Below are 14,448 nucleotides of genomic sequence, written 5' to 3' on the forward strand. Positions count from 1 at the left end.
CAGGTGGTATAAATTTATTTATTATTTACAACTTAGAAAACTTCAATGACCACCCCACCCCCATTTCCAGTAAGGGACACAGCTATACAGAACACTGTGGAAGAAACTAGCATGGCTGTAGATGGCTGAAATTTCTCTACATTGAAAAAGATATTGTTAGTCTGCTGATAAAGTATTATTGCAAAGCCTATACCCTGAACAGACATGTACTCCACTGACATATATAAGAAATTTCACCCCAAGAGTGAGTACTTATATACAGGTTCCTCATCAACAACCTAAATAACTGATCACCACAGAAACTTTGGAGAAAACCAGTGTTTTCCACCATGTGCAATTGCGTATTATTCCATCACTTCTTGTAGCTAAACCTAGGGACAAGATTCATAAGCTTCAAGGTATCAGTGATGCATGGACATTAAAAAAGCTTTAATTCCTACAGTAAATGGTCTTGGGATCAAGACTCATGATCATGGCACAGTACGTCCTAAAAAACATCACAAAACTTGCCATAATCTATACAAAGTACTAGTCTCGAAGTCAGCACATGCTAAAATAAAAAAGAAGGCAGGTTGCCCTGCAATTACCATGGATCAATGTTGATGACTGTGAGGGATCTAACAAGAAAACAATAATATAACATAAAAATACTTTGTACACTGGGAGTTATTTTTACAAAAAAAAAAAAAAAAAATATCAATAACGAGAGACACTGACGTCTTTCTGCAGAAAAATTCACCACTTGAATAGAGGTGATAATATAAAAACATTCAGTCCAATCTAGTCCATCCTGTGGGAACAGGATGCGAAAAGAAATATACAGTCCAAGACAGTCCATTCCAAACTGAAGGACCAATGCTATGAACTCTGCATCATCTTCCTCTTCTTTAGCAACCTTTCTCTCCAGTCTGCAGGCAGAGCCTCAAAGTTAGCATTCTTCGTTGCCTTTCCTCTGCAAATGTAAGAAAAAAAATATTCAGTCAGACCATGTTATTACAAAAACAAAATGAAACAGTTAACAGTTTGACAATTAACAGTTGAGAAGGATGTTCTTTAAATATCTACAGATAAATAAAAAGGAGGATCGAAGCTGACTGCTTTCCATTGCACTTACGAGGCAAGCTGTTGCTGTTTCCACTCTTCAATGCGCCTGCTGTTTAATTGATCTCGGTCTTCGTCACTAGAACTTGACTTCTCCTCTTCATCTAGTTCCCTCTGGATGCTCTGCCATTTTTTCACTAAAGATGGCATCTTAGTCTTGCTCTTTTTCATCTGAAAAACAAGTTTCTTCATCAGGCTATTCCATGACTGTTATCGAGCCCACACATCAAGAGGAGTAAGTACAGAGCAAGTAACATGATATAGCGTTTGCGAGAGAGCGAGAGCGACAGAAAGAGCCAGGAATCAACCTACCTTGTCCTTCTTTAGCTTCTTAGCTTTGTCTGTAGGCATCTTTGTGGACACTGGTTCAATTGGAGGTTGAGGTGGTGGAAGTGGAGGTTGTGAGGGTGCAGCTGGCACTGGTGGAACCAAAGGCTCTGATGGCAGAGCAGGTGCAGCTACTGCAGTCATTCCCCAATAAGCATTTGCAGTGATTATAGGGGCTGTGAGATTATGAAGCAAAATACATAATTACAGTGACTGTTAATCATTAGATTAATTCAATATTCAAGACCAATTAAATTTATATGAATCAGGTGTTTTAATGCCGGCCTCCTCAGTCACCTGCTGTGGCAGTAGGCTGGGTGTAGAGTATGGGACTGCTCCCAATAGTGATGGCTTTGTTCAGCTGTTCTGAGCCTGGAGCTTTCCTCTTCTGGGCTTTAGCCACAGCTCCTTGAGTGGCTGCTGCTTCACTGGCCTGGGGAAGGCAAATGCTTAAACCCAAGTGTACACAGAAATTGTAACATGAAACACATTTCCATCATAAAGAAACAAATTACACCTGTTTAATCAATCAATCAATCAAAAAAACCATACCCTAAATTCCTCTGTTCCAGGAGCAGGTGGCTCAGCATCCTCATCTTCCATTTCTACCTCCTCGATCTCTCCATCATCGCTGAGGGGTGGAGGAGGGGGTGGCGGAGGGGATTCAGGAGGAGGTGGTGGTGGAGGTGGTTGTTCTGCAGGAGGAGGGGGTGTGTCTGGAGGAAGTGGAGGTTGAGGAGCTGACCAATAGGACTGGGTTTCTACGAAAGATATCAGATGTTTCACTATCATTTTTAACATTTAATATCACATCTACAGCATTAAACCTATGCAAATCATGTGAACATCAGACTGTAAAATCAGACTGTACATGTATGTAGCATGTATGTTCAGAAACTCAGTCATTTTTCTTTGTTCTGACTTTCCAATATTGGTTGTTAAACAGACACCTACCTGCTGAACCACTGGAAGCCTCAGGAGGTAGTTGACCTGCATTTCCCTGACAAACTGCAGCGGGCTGGGGTGGCTTGGCATCCTCCTCTTCTTCCTTCACTGCTGGAAACTCCCACTGGGAGGCACTGGTCCGGTCATTCACATAGAAGTATCGCCTGTGATCTCTAGAGGTGGAGAAACAAACACACAATACTGTCTTACCAGCTGGCCCCTTAACATGAGTCCCAGGGAGACTTAAGGGGAGCAGGGGGGTCTCTAGTTCCCTAATGAAAAATGTTGAGCTGGGCTTTGCATTAATCCCAGGTGGAGCCAGATTGGATGGGGAACACTGGTGAGGAACCCACCTTATGCTCAAAAATCAAGAAAAATTACAGCATATCCTGAAACATTTATTGAACAGTAGTCATGGCAATACTCACACAGACAAAAACCCACCGAGATGCCTTTGAGAAGACATCTTCAGAAGAGGGTAAAGGAAAGAGTATTTATACAATCATCAAATGTTGCATGGAAAGAAAAACAATAAACAAAGTAGATTGGTCTGACCTTCAGGCTCCCATGGCAAGGCACCGTCTTCGCTTTAATTGATGCTTGTGTGCTCCCATGTAGTCACTCTGTGTCACTCACTCTCCCATCATTTTGGGGCAGTCCTGTAAAGTTCAAAGCTCTTGCACGCGCAAGCACCTTCCTAAGAGCTAGTGGACCATTCTGTCTGATTTGGGGGTGACTGGGCTCATCTCTTTGGGGCTCTGTTGCTGTCAGTTGGCTCTTTACAGACGCTCCCTTATAACACAACTTTGGATCTTTCTCCTTGCTTGGCGACATTTCCCAATACTACAAACCAGTCAGGCATTTGCCATATTGCAGAGGTAAAGTAGTCAATAGTCACGAGTGTGGGGTGGGAGTTAAGAGTTTTTAGGGAGGGGGGTGGAGTGATAAAGATGTGAAAGGTAAGGAGCTCGTACCTGTCCCAGTGGCAGGACCAGCCCTTGGGAGTGGCGTTAAGTTCGTAATGTTTTATGTGCTCAGCAGCTTCCTGCAACCTGCGGCGGAGATAATTTCCATTCAGTGCTCCTTCTCGCCAATCTGCTATCCGCGTCTGCAAGAAAGAGAAGATATAACAAAGAGCTCAATAACAACCAGAATCTGTATGTCACATGAGTGTTATATAAAATGTGGTCATTTACTTGTGAATAAAATGTGTGTCACATGAGTGTTATATAAAATGTGGTCATAATTATAGTGCTGAATGGATTACTTTACAGACTAAACCTACTAGAGAAAAGTAAACTTGCAGAGGCTGAAGGAATAATATAAAAGCTTCATCTACCTCAGTTTGTAACAAAAGCAGTTGAAAGTTGGAGATGGCCTTTTTGTCAATTCCCAAGAATTCCATTTTGCTGGTTAAGGTATTGGCAAGCTCTCCAATCTGAAACTGAAACAGCCATTCAGGAAACTGAACACGCATGGTAACGATGCTACTTAATTCAAGATTTGTTGTAATTAGCTGTTACACATCAACTTGCTCCATATTTAATCTTTACCTTGAGGTCTGCTGTATCCTCCTCTTGTATTTTGGATACAGTTCTTTCCTGTTCTTCTTTATCTTCTTGTTTCTCAGCTGCTTTGGAATGTGCTAGAAAACAATAAAACATCAAACATACCCAGAACCGGTCAAAACCAGCTGCTGTGAACTTATGAAGTAAAAGACATAACTAAAAGACAATTTATACTCAAGACCAAGGAGTGGCAATGTCTGATCTAAAAACATTTTATTCACTGTTCGGCTGTTTAAAAGTTTTAGGGTGTTTTCTTTTGTTAATGCTGCAGCAAAGCTACTTCCTACAGGCCACATTCTGCCAATGCAGCAGCATAATGTTCAATAACAGTTACTAATACCATGCCATAGTGAGACCTGTTAATGAATATAATTCTTGTACATCTTATATATGGCCCTAATGTATAACACTGTAGTATTGCTTTAATGTTATTCATTTTTTGTGGAGTTACCTATATCCACAGGTTCTGCAGTGTCCCATTCTGGTTTTTCAGATCCTCTGCTGTTTGAGTCAGGACTCTGTGCCCGAAGAAAGGCTGTTTTCCACTTAGTCTTCTTCAAGAGGCCTCGAGAACCCTCTTGACTTGCCTCAGAACAGGGGCTTGAACCACCGGCACTGCCATCACCTTCTTCTAAGGCACGAAGTTCAGCCTGGGGTGACAGAGGAGAGTACTGTTTTAGAGTACATCTCCCTGCATGTGACAACAATCTCTCATACTGTTCATACGGGGTAGGGTGGCTAGAGGGAAGCTCTTTCTTACCAAAAAAAAAAAAAATACATTCAAGCCTCCCTAAATCACCCCAAACCATGTGGCAAAATGTGTTACTGTCAGATGAGACAAAGGTAGAAATTTTTGGGCACAATTCTCAAAGATATATGTTTGGTGCAAAAACAAGAGAGCTTATCACCCGATGAATACAATACCCATGGTGAAGCCATGGTGTCAGCATCATGCTATGGGGCTACTTCTCTGTAGCTAGGACTGGGGCACTAGTCAAGATAGAGAGAATTATGGATAGCTCCAAATACCAATCTATTTTGGCACAAAACCTGCAGGCCTCTGTTAGACAGCTGAAAATTGTACTTTCCAGCATGATAACGACTCAAAGCACAAATCAAATTCAACAAAAGAATGGCTTCAGAAGAAGATGATCAAGGTTTTGGAATGGCCCAGTCAGATCCCAGCTCAAAATGCTATCGAAAACCTGCAGAATGACTTGATGAGGGCTGTGCTCACAAGATTCCCTTGCAATTTGATAGATATGTTGTATTTTTGCAAGGAAGAGTGGGTTGACTCTTCAACTCTTAAAGTTGGTGGACTCTTACCCAAAAGATTGAGTGCTGCATGACAAGCAAAAGGTGCTTTAACAAAGTATTAGTTAAGGGGTTTGCACACTTATGCAACCAGGTTATTGAGAGTTTTTTTTTTTTTTCCACAGTTCTGTCAGACAAATGTTTTAGGACACTGTTGGCTGATGCTGTACATCAGATTATGGCTCAGATATTTGAGGTCATACAATAACAGGATTAAAGGTTAAATATTACATAATGAAAGGAACTGTCATTAAAACTCTCTGTGCAATCTCATGTAGACATTTTGAAGTATCAAAATCCAAATCTTTTGCAATATTGTAAAATGGGAGATTTCTTACAGACACAGCTCAAGTATAGCTATTAATTGTAGTCATGGCTATATATTAGCAGCAATACTCAAGAGTCAGTGCATAGAATAGGCATATTGATTTATTTTATGTACTGTAGCACGTTTTAGCAGATTTACTTCATATCTGAAAGTTAACATGAATCCTGACCACCCTAGTACTTAAAGACATCATAAGTGTGATATTACTAATTAAATAGGTTAGTGTCATACCTTTTTCCTCTCTAATGCAAGCTCCAGTTCCTTGGTATCCTCCTCTGTCTCCTCTTCTCCATCAGAGTTTTCTCTAGAGTGGTTCCTACTTTGCGGATTACACTGAGCAGGGCTTTCTCCATCACACAGTGCAGGAGAGCCTAAAGACGCCTCTCCCTCAACCTCCGGCGCATTCTCCACCTTCTCGTCCATCGCCAGAATCTTCTTCCTCCATTTCTCTTCTGCCTCTTTCACTTCAGGTGGTATTAGAGGTGCGAGGAGAGAGGCAGCTACCCCTTTCCTCTCCTCCTCATCACTAGTTAAAGCCACTACACTCTCCATTACTTCCTGTTTAAAGACACAGGGTTAGGAATTATCTATCATTTAATACTAATTTAACCATTGTGAATAAAATGAATAACAGATATGGAGACAAAGTAAACATCTAAAACATGCCTTCTTTTTTGGTTCCTGTTTCGATGCAGTGACAGTCGGAGCGGAGTGCTGTTCAGGATAACTCGCTGCGTGATGCAACACCTCGCTGCCGTTAACAGATGAGCTGTGAAATATGAAAACTATTCAGCTGAAATAAACTGAGATTATATTTAAAATAAGTCTTCTGCAGAGTAACCCGTTTGAAATAAATTAAAAAAGGATTTTTTAAAAAGTAACCCCATTTTTAATTGATCATGGTTATTTAAAAAAAAAAAAAAAAAAAAAAAAACATTTTGCTAACTCATGCAATTTTTGACAACATTTAACTCCTAAAACTCACCTCTCTGAGTACTGCTGTAGACTCTGCATCTGATCGGCTAGATAGTGGGGAAGCTCCCAGGCCACCTCATTAGTCTGGGTGTTCCAATAGTAGTAGCAGCCCGTGTTCTCATCCCATACCTCCTGCCAATCACCCATTTCAACCCCAGCTAAGAAAAACACAAAGAAAAAAGTCCCAAGTTTGTTTTCTGCATAGTGTGTCATAAAATCCCATACTTAATACCTATTATTTTATAAATTCTCTGTTTCACAATAACCAGCATCTAAGTAACCATTGTCATCAAAAATATATACTATAAAGCCATCAATTACCAGCAGAGATTTAAAAGATGTGTTTTTTTTTTTAACTGTTCGCTCTACCTGCACAACGATGCAACAGTAGAAAATAATGAAACAGTTGGGGAAAAAAATGTATAGTGTTTCTGTAAACATTTTCTTTTTGTGTCATTTTGAGCCATTTTCAGCAACCAAAAATTTGGGGCATCCCTAGAAAAAACACACATTCAATGTCATTCTAAATATTTTAAGAATGTGTTGATGGTACAGACTTTCCTTTAGCTTTAAAAGTGAAATTCAGAGCCTGCCAATTAATTTACTAACCTCCTGCCAGGGAGTACTGTGTATTATACTGAAATTCCTGTGCAGAGCCATTCTGTGCATAAGCATGCTGCTCTGTCTTGGGTTCAGGGCAAGGAGGGGTAGGTGCTGGATCACTGGGCTCCTCCTTTGTAGTATCATCGGTCTGGACTGGCTGAGTGGTGATAGCATCAATTTCCTGCAGCGAAGATTAAGAAAAAATAATAGCACCACTCACACAGATGTAGGGTAGATATTTCAGAAAGCCTTTACAATTACGATTTTCAATTTGAGTAAATAAAACAAAGCACTACATCAAGACTTAAGGTGCTTAATGACCATATCAGGAAAATGATGCAGAATATTACTCACAGCCATAAAACTTGCAAGTGTACTGTCAATGTCTGCAGAGCGATTGAGCTTTGCTTTGGCAGCAGAACTGCTTGCTTCAGATCCATCTTCTTCCTCACTGTCCTCATAAGCACCGAGCAAAGACAAACCCTCTGTAAAACAAATCCAAGGCATGTCACTTCAGAATCATTTTACAGTATACATCCAAAACACAGAAATGACTTGAAAGAGATCCACCCTTTAAAGAAAACTGACTTGTTATTGACTTGAGATTTCTGAAGTGGGAAAATCCATAGGCTGAAATTTAAAGGAGACTTTTTGAAAGCAACTGGGGGAGATGATTCTTGTTTACTAGTCAAGAGTGATCAGCTCTCCTTGCTATTTTGTATGTACATGTATGTCAATCACCAGACTTTATTGCTGTAACTTGTACGTAACCAAGAATGTAATTCTGTATTACACTTACAATCTTTAATTTCAAGAAGAATAAACTATATGTGTGATACATGATTAACTAATATTTAATGTTAGATGATCTTAATCTCTGGCATTTGTTTTATTTAAATTTTCCCATTTTGCTTTGTTTATTATTGCTGTGCCTCTAAAATGGAAAATAAACTAATAAAACTACATAACGAGAAATGTTACTGGCAGCCATCAGTAAATTCTTTACTCACGTGTTGCCTTCACTGCTGAGGTCTTCATTTCCATGTTCATCTCCCTGTAGACTCCTTGCCCGTCCTTGCTTGTATAACCCTCTGTCTCCCCTAAAAGACAATTACCCAATTTCTTAGAAAACTGAACATAGCAAAGACATTTTGCTACTGAAATGCCCAAAACAAGCAGCAAGTTGTTAAACTTTTTGCCACCAGGGACCTCTTTCAGTGCTGAGAAATCACAGCACAAATCTGAAATTAATCCAACTACTGAAATCTTAGACAAGTGTTCTATCATAGTTACTTACTGGACCTTTGTATTCCTTCTCAAGACTTTTCCCATAAGTTTAGATTAAGAAATTAACAACTTTCAATAAGAAATCAGAAAAAAATGGTGTAAAAATAGTGGGATCATTTTTAAGCCATTCGATTTCAGTGATCAGTCAGCCTAAAATCCAGCCTAGTCTGATTAGCTCCCAAAACACAGGAGAGCTAGTCACACTGGTGGATTATCTTCACCAGCTGGCAAAAAAACCCAGCTGGTAAAGCAATTAGAAAATCTCAGGTATTTATTGATCAATTTAGATAAATAATTAGGAATGTGGGAAATAACTAGATGGTCTAGCAGCATGAGGAGCTCGGCCTGTGATCTGGCAGCTGCTCAGACCAGGCTGTACTTTCCAACATGGAGCTGGGCTAATAAATACTATAAATAAAACTACAACAACTTTCATAGTAGTTTATATCTTGATCATCACCTTATTTTAAAACAGACTCCTCATTGAGAAACGCGGCATTACACTAACGTTAGCTAACTTTCTTTTGTACACATCAGTCCGTTAAATAGCTTTAGAGTAGTGAAGCCATTATTTCCTCCTTTGCTGTCTCGTAAACAACAGCTCGACGCAGTGGACCTTTCAGAGAGGCCGTGAAATCCGCTAACAAAACAAAGAGGGTTTTTTTCAGCTTGTATTTTTTTATACTAATTTTGCTAGGTCACGCGGATGTTTTGTCTGTTGGTAATCTCTACGGGCTAACAGAGTTAGCAAGCTAACTGCGTTACCCAATATAGACGGAAAACATTTTGTGACTGAGATTAGAGTATTTCCTGCTTAGCCAGCAACACTTTTCACTGCCATTCGAGCAAGCGAGTTATCTATGATTAATATTCAGCGAGCTAGCTAGCTACATTATTATTATTATTATCTTCAAATGTTCGGTTGGTAGTGGCCTAGCATGGTAAATTAGCTGCTTAGCTTATTCACTTTAGCTAGCGTGGTTAGCCGAAGTGGCATGCACGAGCCGGACCAGTCTGGCCTAGGCGAGGCACGGATGTGTTCATGTCTGAACGAATGGCAAGATTTAAACAGCGCTCCTGATCAGACTGTCTCAGAGGTAAAATACACACACATACAAAAGGGATATTTTCTGACCTTCAGAGCCAGAGCCTGGAGCCTCGTCTCGGGCTGTTCCTGTGCCGCTGCGCAGTCCTGGCGGTGAGAGCTGTAAAATGGTCCGTCGGCCCGGCCCTGTGCGGGTTTTCTTTCCCATCACTGTGTGCGAGTGGCGGCGCTGGTAATGGAGCCGAGCTGCTGGCACAACATCAGCTTCCCTTTCAGTGCAGTGTGAAGGCAGCGACAGCACAGCGCTTCTAGCGTCTCTGCAATAAAACATCAACCACCGCACGATTTACTCTCTCAGCTCTTTCAAATAGGCTCAGTAACAGCTTTGTATCGAGTTACGGAATTGTTTGCTACCTGTACTTCTCATACAGTCTTCTGATATTATTAAATGGCCTTTGTGTGTCATTATTGCTGTACATTCAACTACAGAATTATTGGCACCCTTTATGAACTATGTGCAAATAGTATATAAACTACCATTAGCCCGTGCAGTGAGTGATAATATTAGGCTTAAATATATAGAATTTTTTTTTTCTTTTTTTTTCAATTTTTCATTCATCTGTTTTTTTTTTTCTGAAAAACAAAAGGGTCATACATTGATTAACTGCATTATCTCTGGAACACTGGGAGGAGTGAGGTGAAAATGCACCCTGGACTGGTATCATCCACACTTAGGAACATTTAGGAAAGTGGGAAGAAACCAGAGAGTCCCAGAGGCAACTCGTACAGAGTAACCCAAACTCAGGCCTGAACCAGGGTCCCTGGAGATGTGAGGCAGCAAAGCTACCCACTACTCAAACACTGCTACCTACTACACCACCACCACCACCATGCTACTAATCTAAGCAGTGGTAGCTCAGTGGGTTAGGCAGAGGGCCACTGAGCAGAAGGTCATGAGTTCAAATTGCAGCCAACGGCCAATGTTGGGCCCTTGAGCAAGGCCCTCTTCTGCCTTCATCTGCCCGGTTGTGTCCTGTCTCAGTTGTAAGTTGCTTTGGATAAAAGCATCAGCTAGATTTAGCCAATGAGGTAAATGCAAAAAAAAAAAAACAAAAAAAACTTTTCAATATTATCAGCACCCCTACTATTAATATTTGCTGATGTCTCCACTATAACAGCACTTTTTTGTCTTTATATAATGACAAACGAGTTTGGAGGCACCCTGTAGTTTGTGTAGTATCCTGAGACTGAGATAGCCATTGCAAAACACTGGTTTTGTGTCCCACAAATATTTCTGTGCTGATTTGGATGTATGTTTGGGGTCATTATCTTAATTTTCTTAACCTCCTGATAGAGGCAACCAGGTTTAGGTTTAAATCACTCACTCAGTTTCAGTAACCACTTTATCCAGGTCAGGGTGATGGTGGACCCAGAGCCTATCCCAGGGTAACACTGAGTGTGAGGTAGGAATACACCCTGGGTTTGATGGCTGTCCATCACATGGTTTTGGGTTAAGGAAATGATTGTGGATAAATATCTTCCTTGAAGTGCATCTCCACTTGCTAGTGAGCCAAAGACATGTTTGCTTTGTACACTCACTTCAATCTGTTTGCAACAATAACACTACAGCAGTTTTGATATTCAACACACAACACAAGCCCGTAGCAGCACAGCGAGTAGCTGTAGAATCAGTATCTATTTGTCTCTTTCCACTGGTTGAGTCCCAGACAGCTTACCAGTGCATTATATAGTATGTCAAAATTGAACATTGATGTAGGTAACCTCTTACCGTAAAGGACATACTGTTTTACCTACTATTAGCATGTTATATAGTATGCTAGTATGCAGTTTGGGAACCAGCCTTTAAATTGCCAACTGGCATTGAAAACAGACTAACTTACCTAAATAATACTATTTAAATAAGTGATTCTTATGAGAGGTGCCTGTAAGTTCTTAGTTTATGCAGTTTTAATGATTGTACTTGTCTAATTAAATTCAGTACCACTCTAAATAATATACTTTCCTAATAATCAAGAACAGAAATATGAGACATATTGGAATTTGGTACATTTTATTGTGCAATTCGTGAAAACAACACACTTCAAAAAGAAGCTGTGACAATCTCATAAACATTGCTGACAATAATCCCAAATGCACATAATATCCCATCTGAATGTTAGCTTACTGGTGTAACTTCATATATACTTCTATGAATTCTATTAATGAGGGCAAAAATGCAGCACACAAAGTTGCTAAAACGAGGTTAATCTTTGCAGAAAACAGTAGTCTACTCAACACTCCACCAGCTACCAGAAACAGCAAGAATGATGATTAAAAACCTATTAAAGGTCTTATATTAAACTGGAGACCCAAATCTGTCACTTCCCACATGCATTATTGAGGAGGTGAGGTACATTGCTGGAATTTAGCAATTCATCATTAGAATACCCTTCAATACCCCATACATTTTAATTCAAGATAATCTCTAAAACAGAAATGATATATCTTTACAGAAATCAAGGAATCATAAAGCAGAAAAACGTAAGTTCTTGCATATTATATATATAAAAAAAATCTGTGTAGTAGTGTGAGAGCTAAAGTTATCCTAAATTGTTTCTTTCATTATTTCAGAGAACATATTTTCACAAACCATTGTTATATCTAGAATTTTTCTTTTACAAGATCAGCTAAGAAACATATGTGAGTATTACTGTTCATTGTTTGCTACACTGGATATATTAGACATTAATATCATAGTTGTACAGTTCCTCTTACTCGTTCTCTGGCAGCTGTTCTGTCACCTCTCTGGACATCTCAGCTGTCTTTTCTACTATGGACACTTCAGCTGTCTTTTCTTCTATGGACACTTCATCTGTCTTTCGTTCAACTTCATCATCTCCATCGTCAGCACTGTCAGCCCAGCGGCCCACCCGTTTCACACCTTCTCCTACCAAAGGTGCATTAACACATGGATTATGGTCATAGATGATAATCTTAAGCCCTGTCAAGTGAATAAGTGGTGGAAAATGCTGTATGTGGTTCCTGTCTACATCAATCACTTCCAAACAGTGCATTTCAAGAAGCACTGGTGGAAATTTATTCAGGACGTTGCCTGATAACCAAATACATCGCAGCTCTTTTAACCTTGCCAGCTCACCAGGCAAGCTACGAAACCGATTGTAACCCAGATGAAGAGTTCTGAGGTCGGAAAGCTTACATACTACAGATGGGAACTTTGTAAAGCGGTTGTTGTCTAGCCATAATGTCTTTAGTTCACTGAGCTGACCCAGCTCTTTTGGCAGTTTGTAAAGTTGATTATTCCCAAGGTAGAGGATGTTAAGTTGCCGAAGACTGCAAACAACCAAAGGCAGTTCCACAAAACAGTTGAAGTCCAGAGCCAGAATTTGAAGCTTTTCCAGATTATTAAGCTCAGGAGGCAGACTGTTCAAGTGGTTATTACTCAGATAAAGTTTAACAAGGTCTCTGAAGGCACATACTCTAAGGGGAAAGCGATGAAGATGACGGCTACTCAGGTCCAAGGTGCAATCATGCGGCATCTCCTTCAAGTCCCCTACCAAGAATCGCTCGCATCGGTCTGATGGAATGAAGGCCACAGCTCCCCGAATAACATTTCCCATTACTCCATCCCACGCTCATGGTCCCTTCATGAAGTAGATGAGCTTGTTAATAGAAATGGAAAAGTAGATCATCCTTTGTCATCAATAGTTATTAATAACTTAATTTGAGTCAGTAAGAATCCTCTATGGAAATGCTTGAATCTTTGTGTTTCACATTTTATATTATATACTCTTGATTTTACATAGAGTTTGCATTAATTGTTAAACAATACCTCATATGGTAAAACTGATAAGCATCATTACTTACTAAAGAGCTGCAGAAAGTTCCTTTTGAAGACTTGTATGAGTCTCTCTTCCTGATGATTAAATCTTTTTTTTTTTTTCAAAAAGAATGTGATGGTTTTCTTGCCCTGCACTCTGCACTCCGCACTCCCTGTGCCTTGCTCTGAGCTTGCAGACTCCTGTGAGTGCCAAAGATGATACTCAGCTTAGCTTGCCCCTCCTCGTGCATGTTATATGAATTCCAGGCAGTGGAAAGCAGAACACTGATAAGAAAAGTATGTAGTGGTTAAGGAATGTGGAGTGAACTGAGCCTTGTGCATTTATCTAGCCTCTCACCCACAACAAACACTAATGAAATAGCATTCAACAATTCAAGCCAGTCAAATGCCACAACAGCATACAGTGTTTGACATTGTTTAGACAGAACATAAGCAATACTGATCAGGTTAGGAAAGTAAAAGGCACAAAAATATTTTTTTTGATTATGCATAAAACTATATATGTATATGACTTTATATTGGTCACAATATGAAAATTTTAATATTATTAAAAAAAAATTTCAGTACTATAATTTGATTAGATATAGCATGACGTAGTGAGGATAATAATAATTATGATGTAATTAATTGCCTTAATTGTTAAACAATACCTCATATGGTAAAACTGATAAGCATCATTAATTACTAAAGAGCTGCAGAAAGTTCCTTTTGAAGACTTGTATGAGTCTCTCTTCCTGATGATTAAATCTTTTTTTTTTTTTTTTTCGAAAGAATGTGATGGTTTTTCCAAAAAAGTGTTTTGGTATCATTTTGATTCCAAAATTGACAAACAAAAATCTAAAAACCTTAAGTCTGACCACACAACTGGGGTTAGATAAATTAAGTTATTAAGTTAAACTAAGACTATTAAAAACTATTAAATAACATAAATTAACCAGTTCTGTTCTCAGATAGTTGGCATTGATGAAAGAAGTAAGATTACCCCGTGATCCTAATCCCAATTTAATGCCTGGGTATAACATATGTAACCTTATGTTTGCACCTACAGTAAGAACATAGAGATGTCTTTTTACTGAGAGAGAGGAAGCGACATCCA

At 39.5% G+C, this 14,448-nt stretch overlaps 2 protein-coding genes across 5 annotated transcripts; both read right to left on the reverse strand.

Moving 5' to 3' along the window:
• On the reverse strand, positions 1-9,787 carry fnbp4 (formin binding protein 4). 3 transcript variants are annotated; one of them, XM_026918630.3, is made up of 17 exons: positions 9,584-9,787; positions 8,172-8,261; positions 7,516-7,646; positions 7,168-7,342; positions 6,569-6,716; positions 6,250-6,352; positions 5,815-6,141; positions 4,393-4,591; positions 3,927-4,018; positions 3,713-3,811; positions 3,348-3,481; positions 2,383-2,546; positions 1,981-2,189; positions 1,726-1,861; positions 1,414-1,604; positions 1,115-1,272; positions 1-952 (listed from the first exon to the last, which is right to left on the reverse strand). In XM_026918630.3, exons 1-17 carry the CDS (start codon positions 9,699-9,701, stop codon positions 859-861), a joined length of 2,568 nt encoding a protein of 855 aa, XP_026774431.2. In that variant the 5' UTR covers positions 9,702-9,787; the 3' UTR covers positions 1-858. The 3 variants fall into 3 exon arrangements, with proteins under 3 accessions (XP_026774431.2, XP_053092842.1, XP_026774430.2); XM_053236867.1 differs by having other exon boundaries at positions 3,713-3,817; positions 5,815-6,137; positions 6,246-6,352; XM_026918629.3 differs by having other exon boundaries at positions 3,713-3,817; positions 9,584-9,786.
• Positions 9,788-11,547: 1,760 nt separating this feature from the next.
• lrrc10 (leucine rich repeat containing 10) lies at positions 11,548-13,570 on the reverse strand. 2 transcript variants are annotated; one of them, XM_026918636.3, is made up of 2 exons: positions 13,379-13,570; positions 11,548-13,155 (listed from the first exon to the last, which is right to left on the reverse strand). In XM_026918636.3, exon 2 carries the CDS (start codon positions 13,129-13,131, stop codon positions 12,265-12,267), a length of 867 nt encoding a protein of 288 aa, XP_026774437.1. In that variant the 5' UTR covers positions 13,132-13,155; positions 13,379-13,570; the 3' UTR covers positions 11,548-12,264. The 2 variants fall into 2 exon arrangements, with proteins under 2 accessions (XP_026774437.1, XP_026774436.1); XM_026918635.3 differs by having other exon boundaries at positions 11,548-13,173; positions 13,379-13,568.
• Positions 13,571-14,448: the final 878 nt, after the last annotated feature.

The sequence above is a fragment of the Pangasianodon hypophthalmus genome, chromosome 9 (genome assembly GCF_027358585.1).
Source record: "Pangasianodon hypophthalmus isolate fPanHyp1 chromosome 9, fPanHyp1.pri, whole genome shotgun sequence".
NCBI lineage: Eukaryota > Metazoa > Chordata > Actinopteri > Siluriformes > Pangasiidae > Pangasianodon > Pangasianodon hypophthalmus.

Excerpts from the sequence above, each read along its gene's own strand:
- lrrc10 (XM_026918636.3), bottom strand. The coding sequence starts at position 13,131 with ATGGGAAATGTTATTCGGGGAGCTGTGGCCTTCATTCCATCAGACCGA.
- fnbp4 (XM_053236867.1), bottom strand. The coding sequence starts at position 9,701 with ATGGGAAAGAAAACCCGCACAGGGCCGGGCCGACGGACCATTTTACAG. Across the intron at positions 6,138-6,245 it reads GGAACCAAAAAAGAAGGCAT|TAATGGAGAGTGTAGTGGCT; the intron begins GTTTTAGATGTT and ends TTAAACAGGAAG. Across the intron at positions 4,019-4,392 it reads TGCAGAACCTGTGGATATAG|CACATTCCAAAGCAGCTGAG; the intron begins GTAACTCCACAA and ends ATTGTTTTCTAG.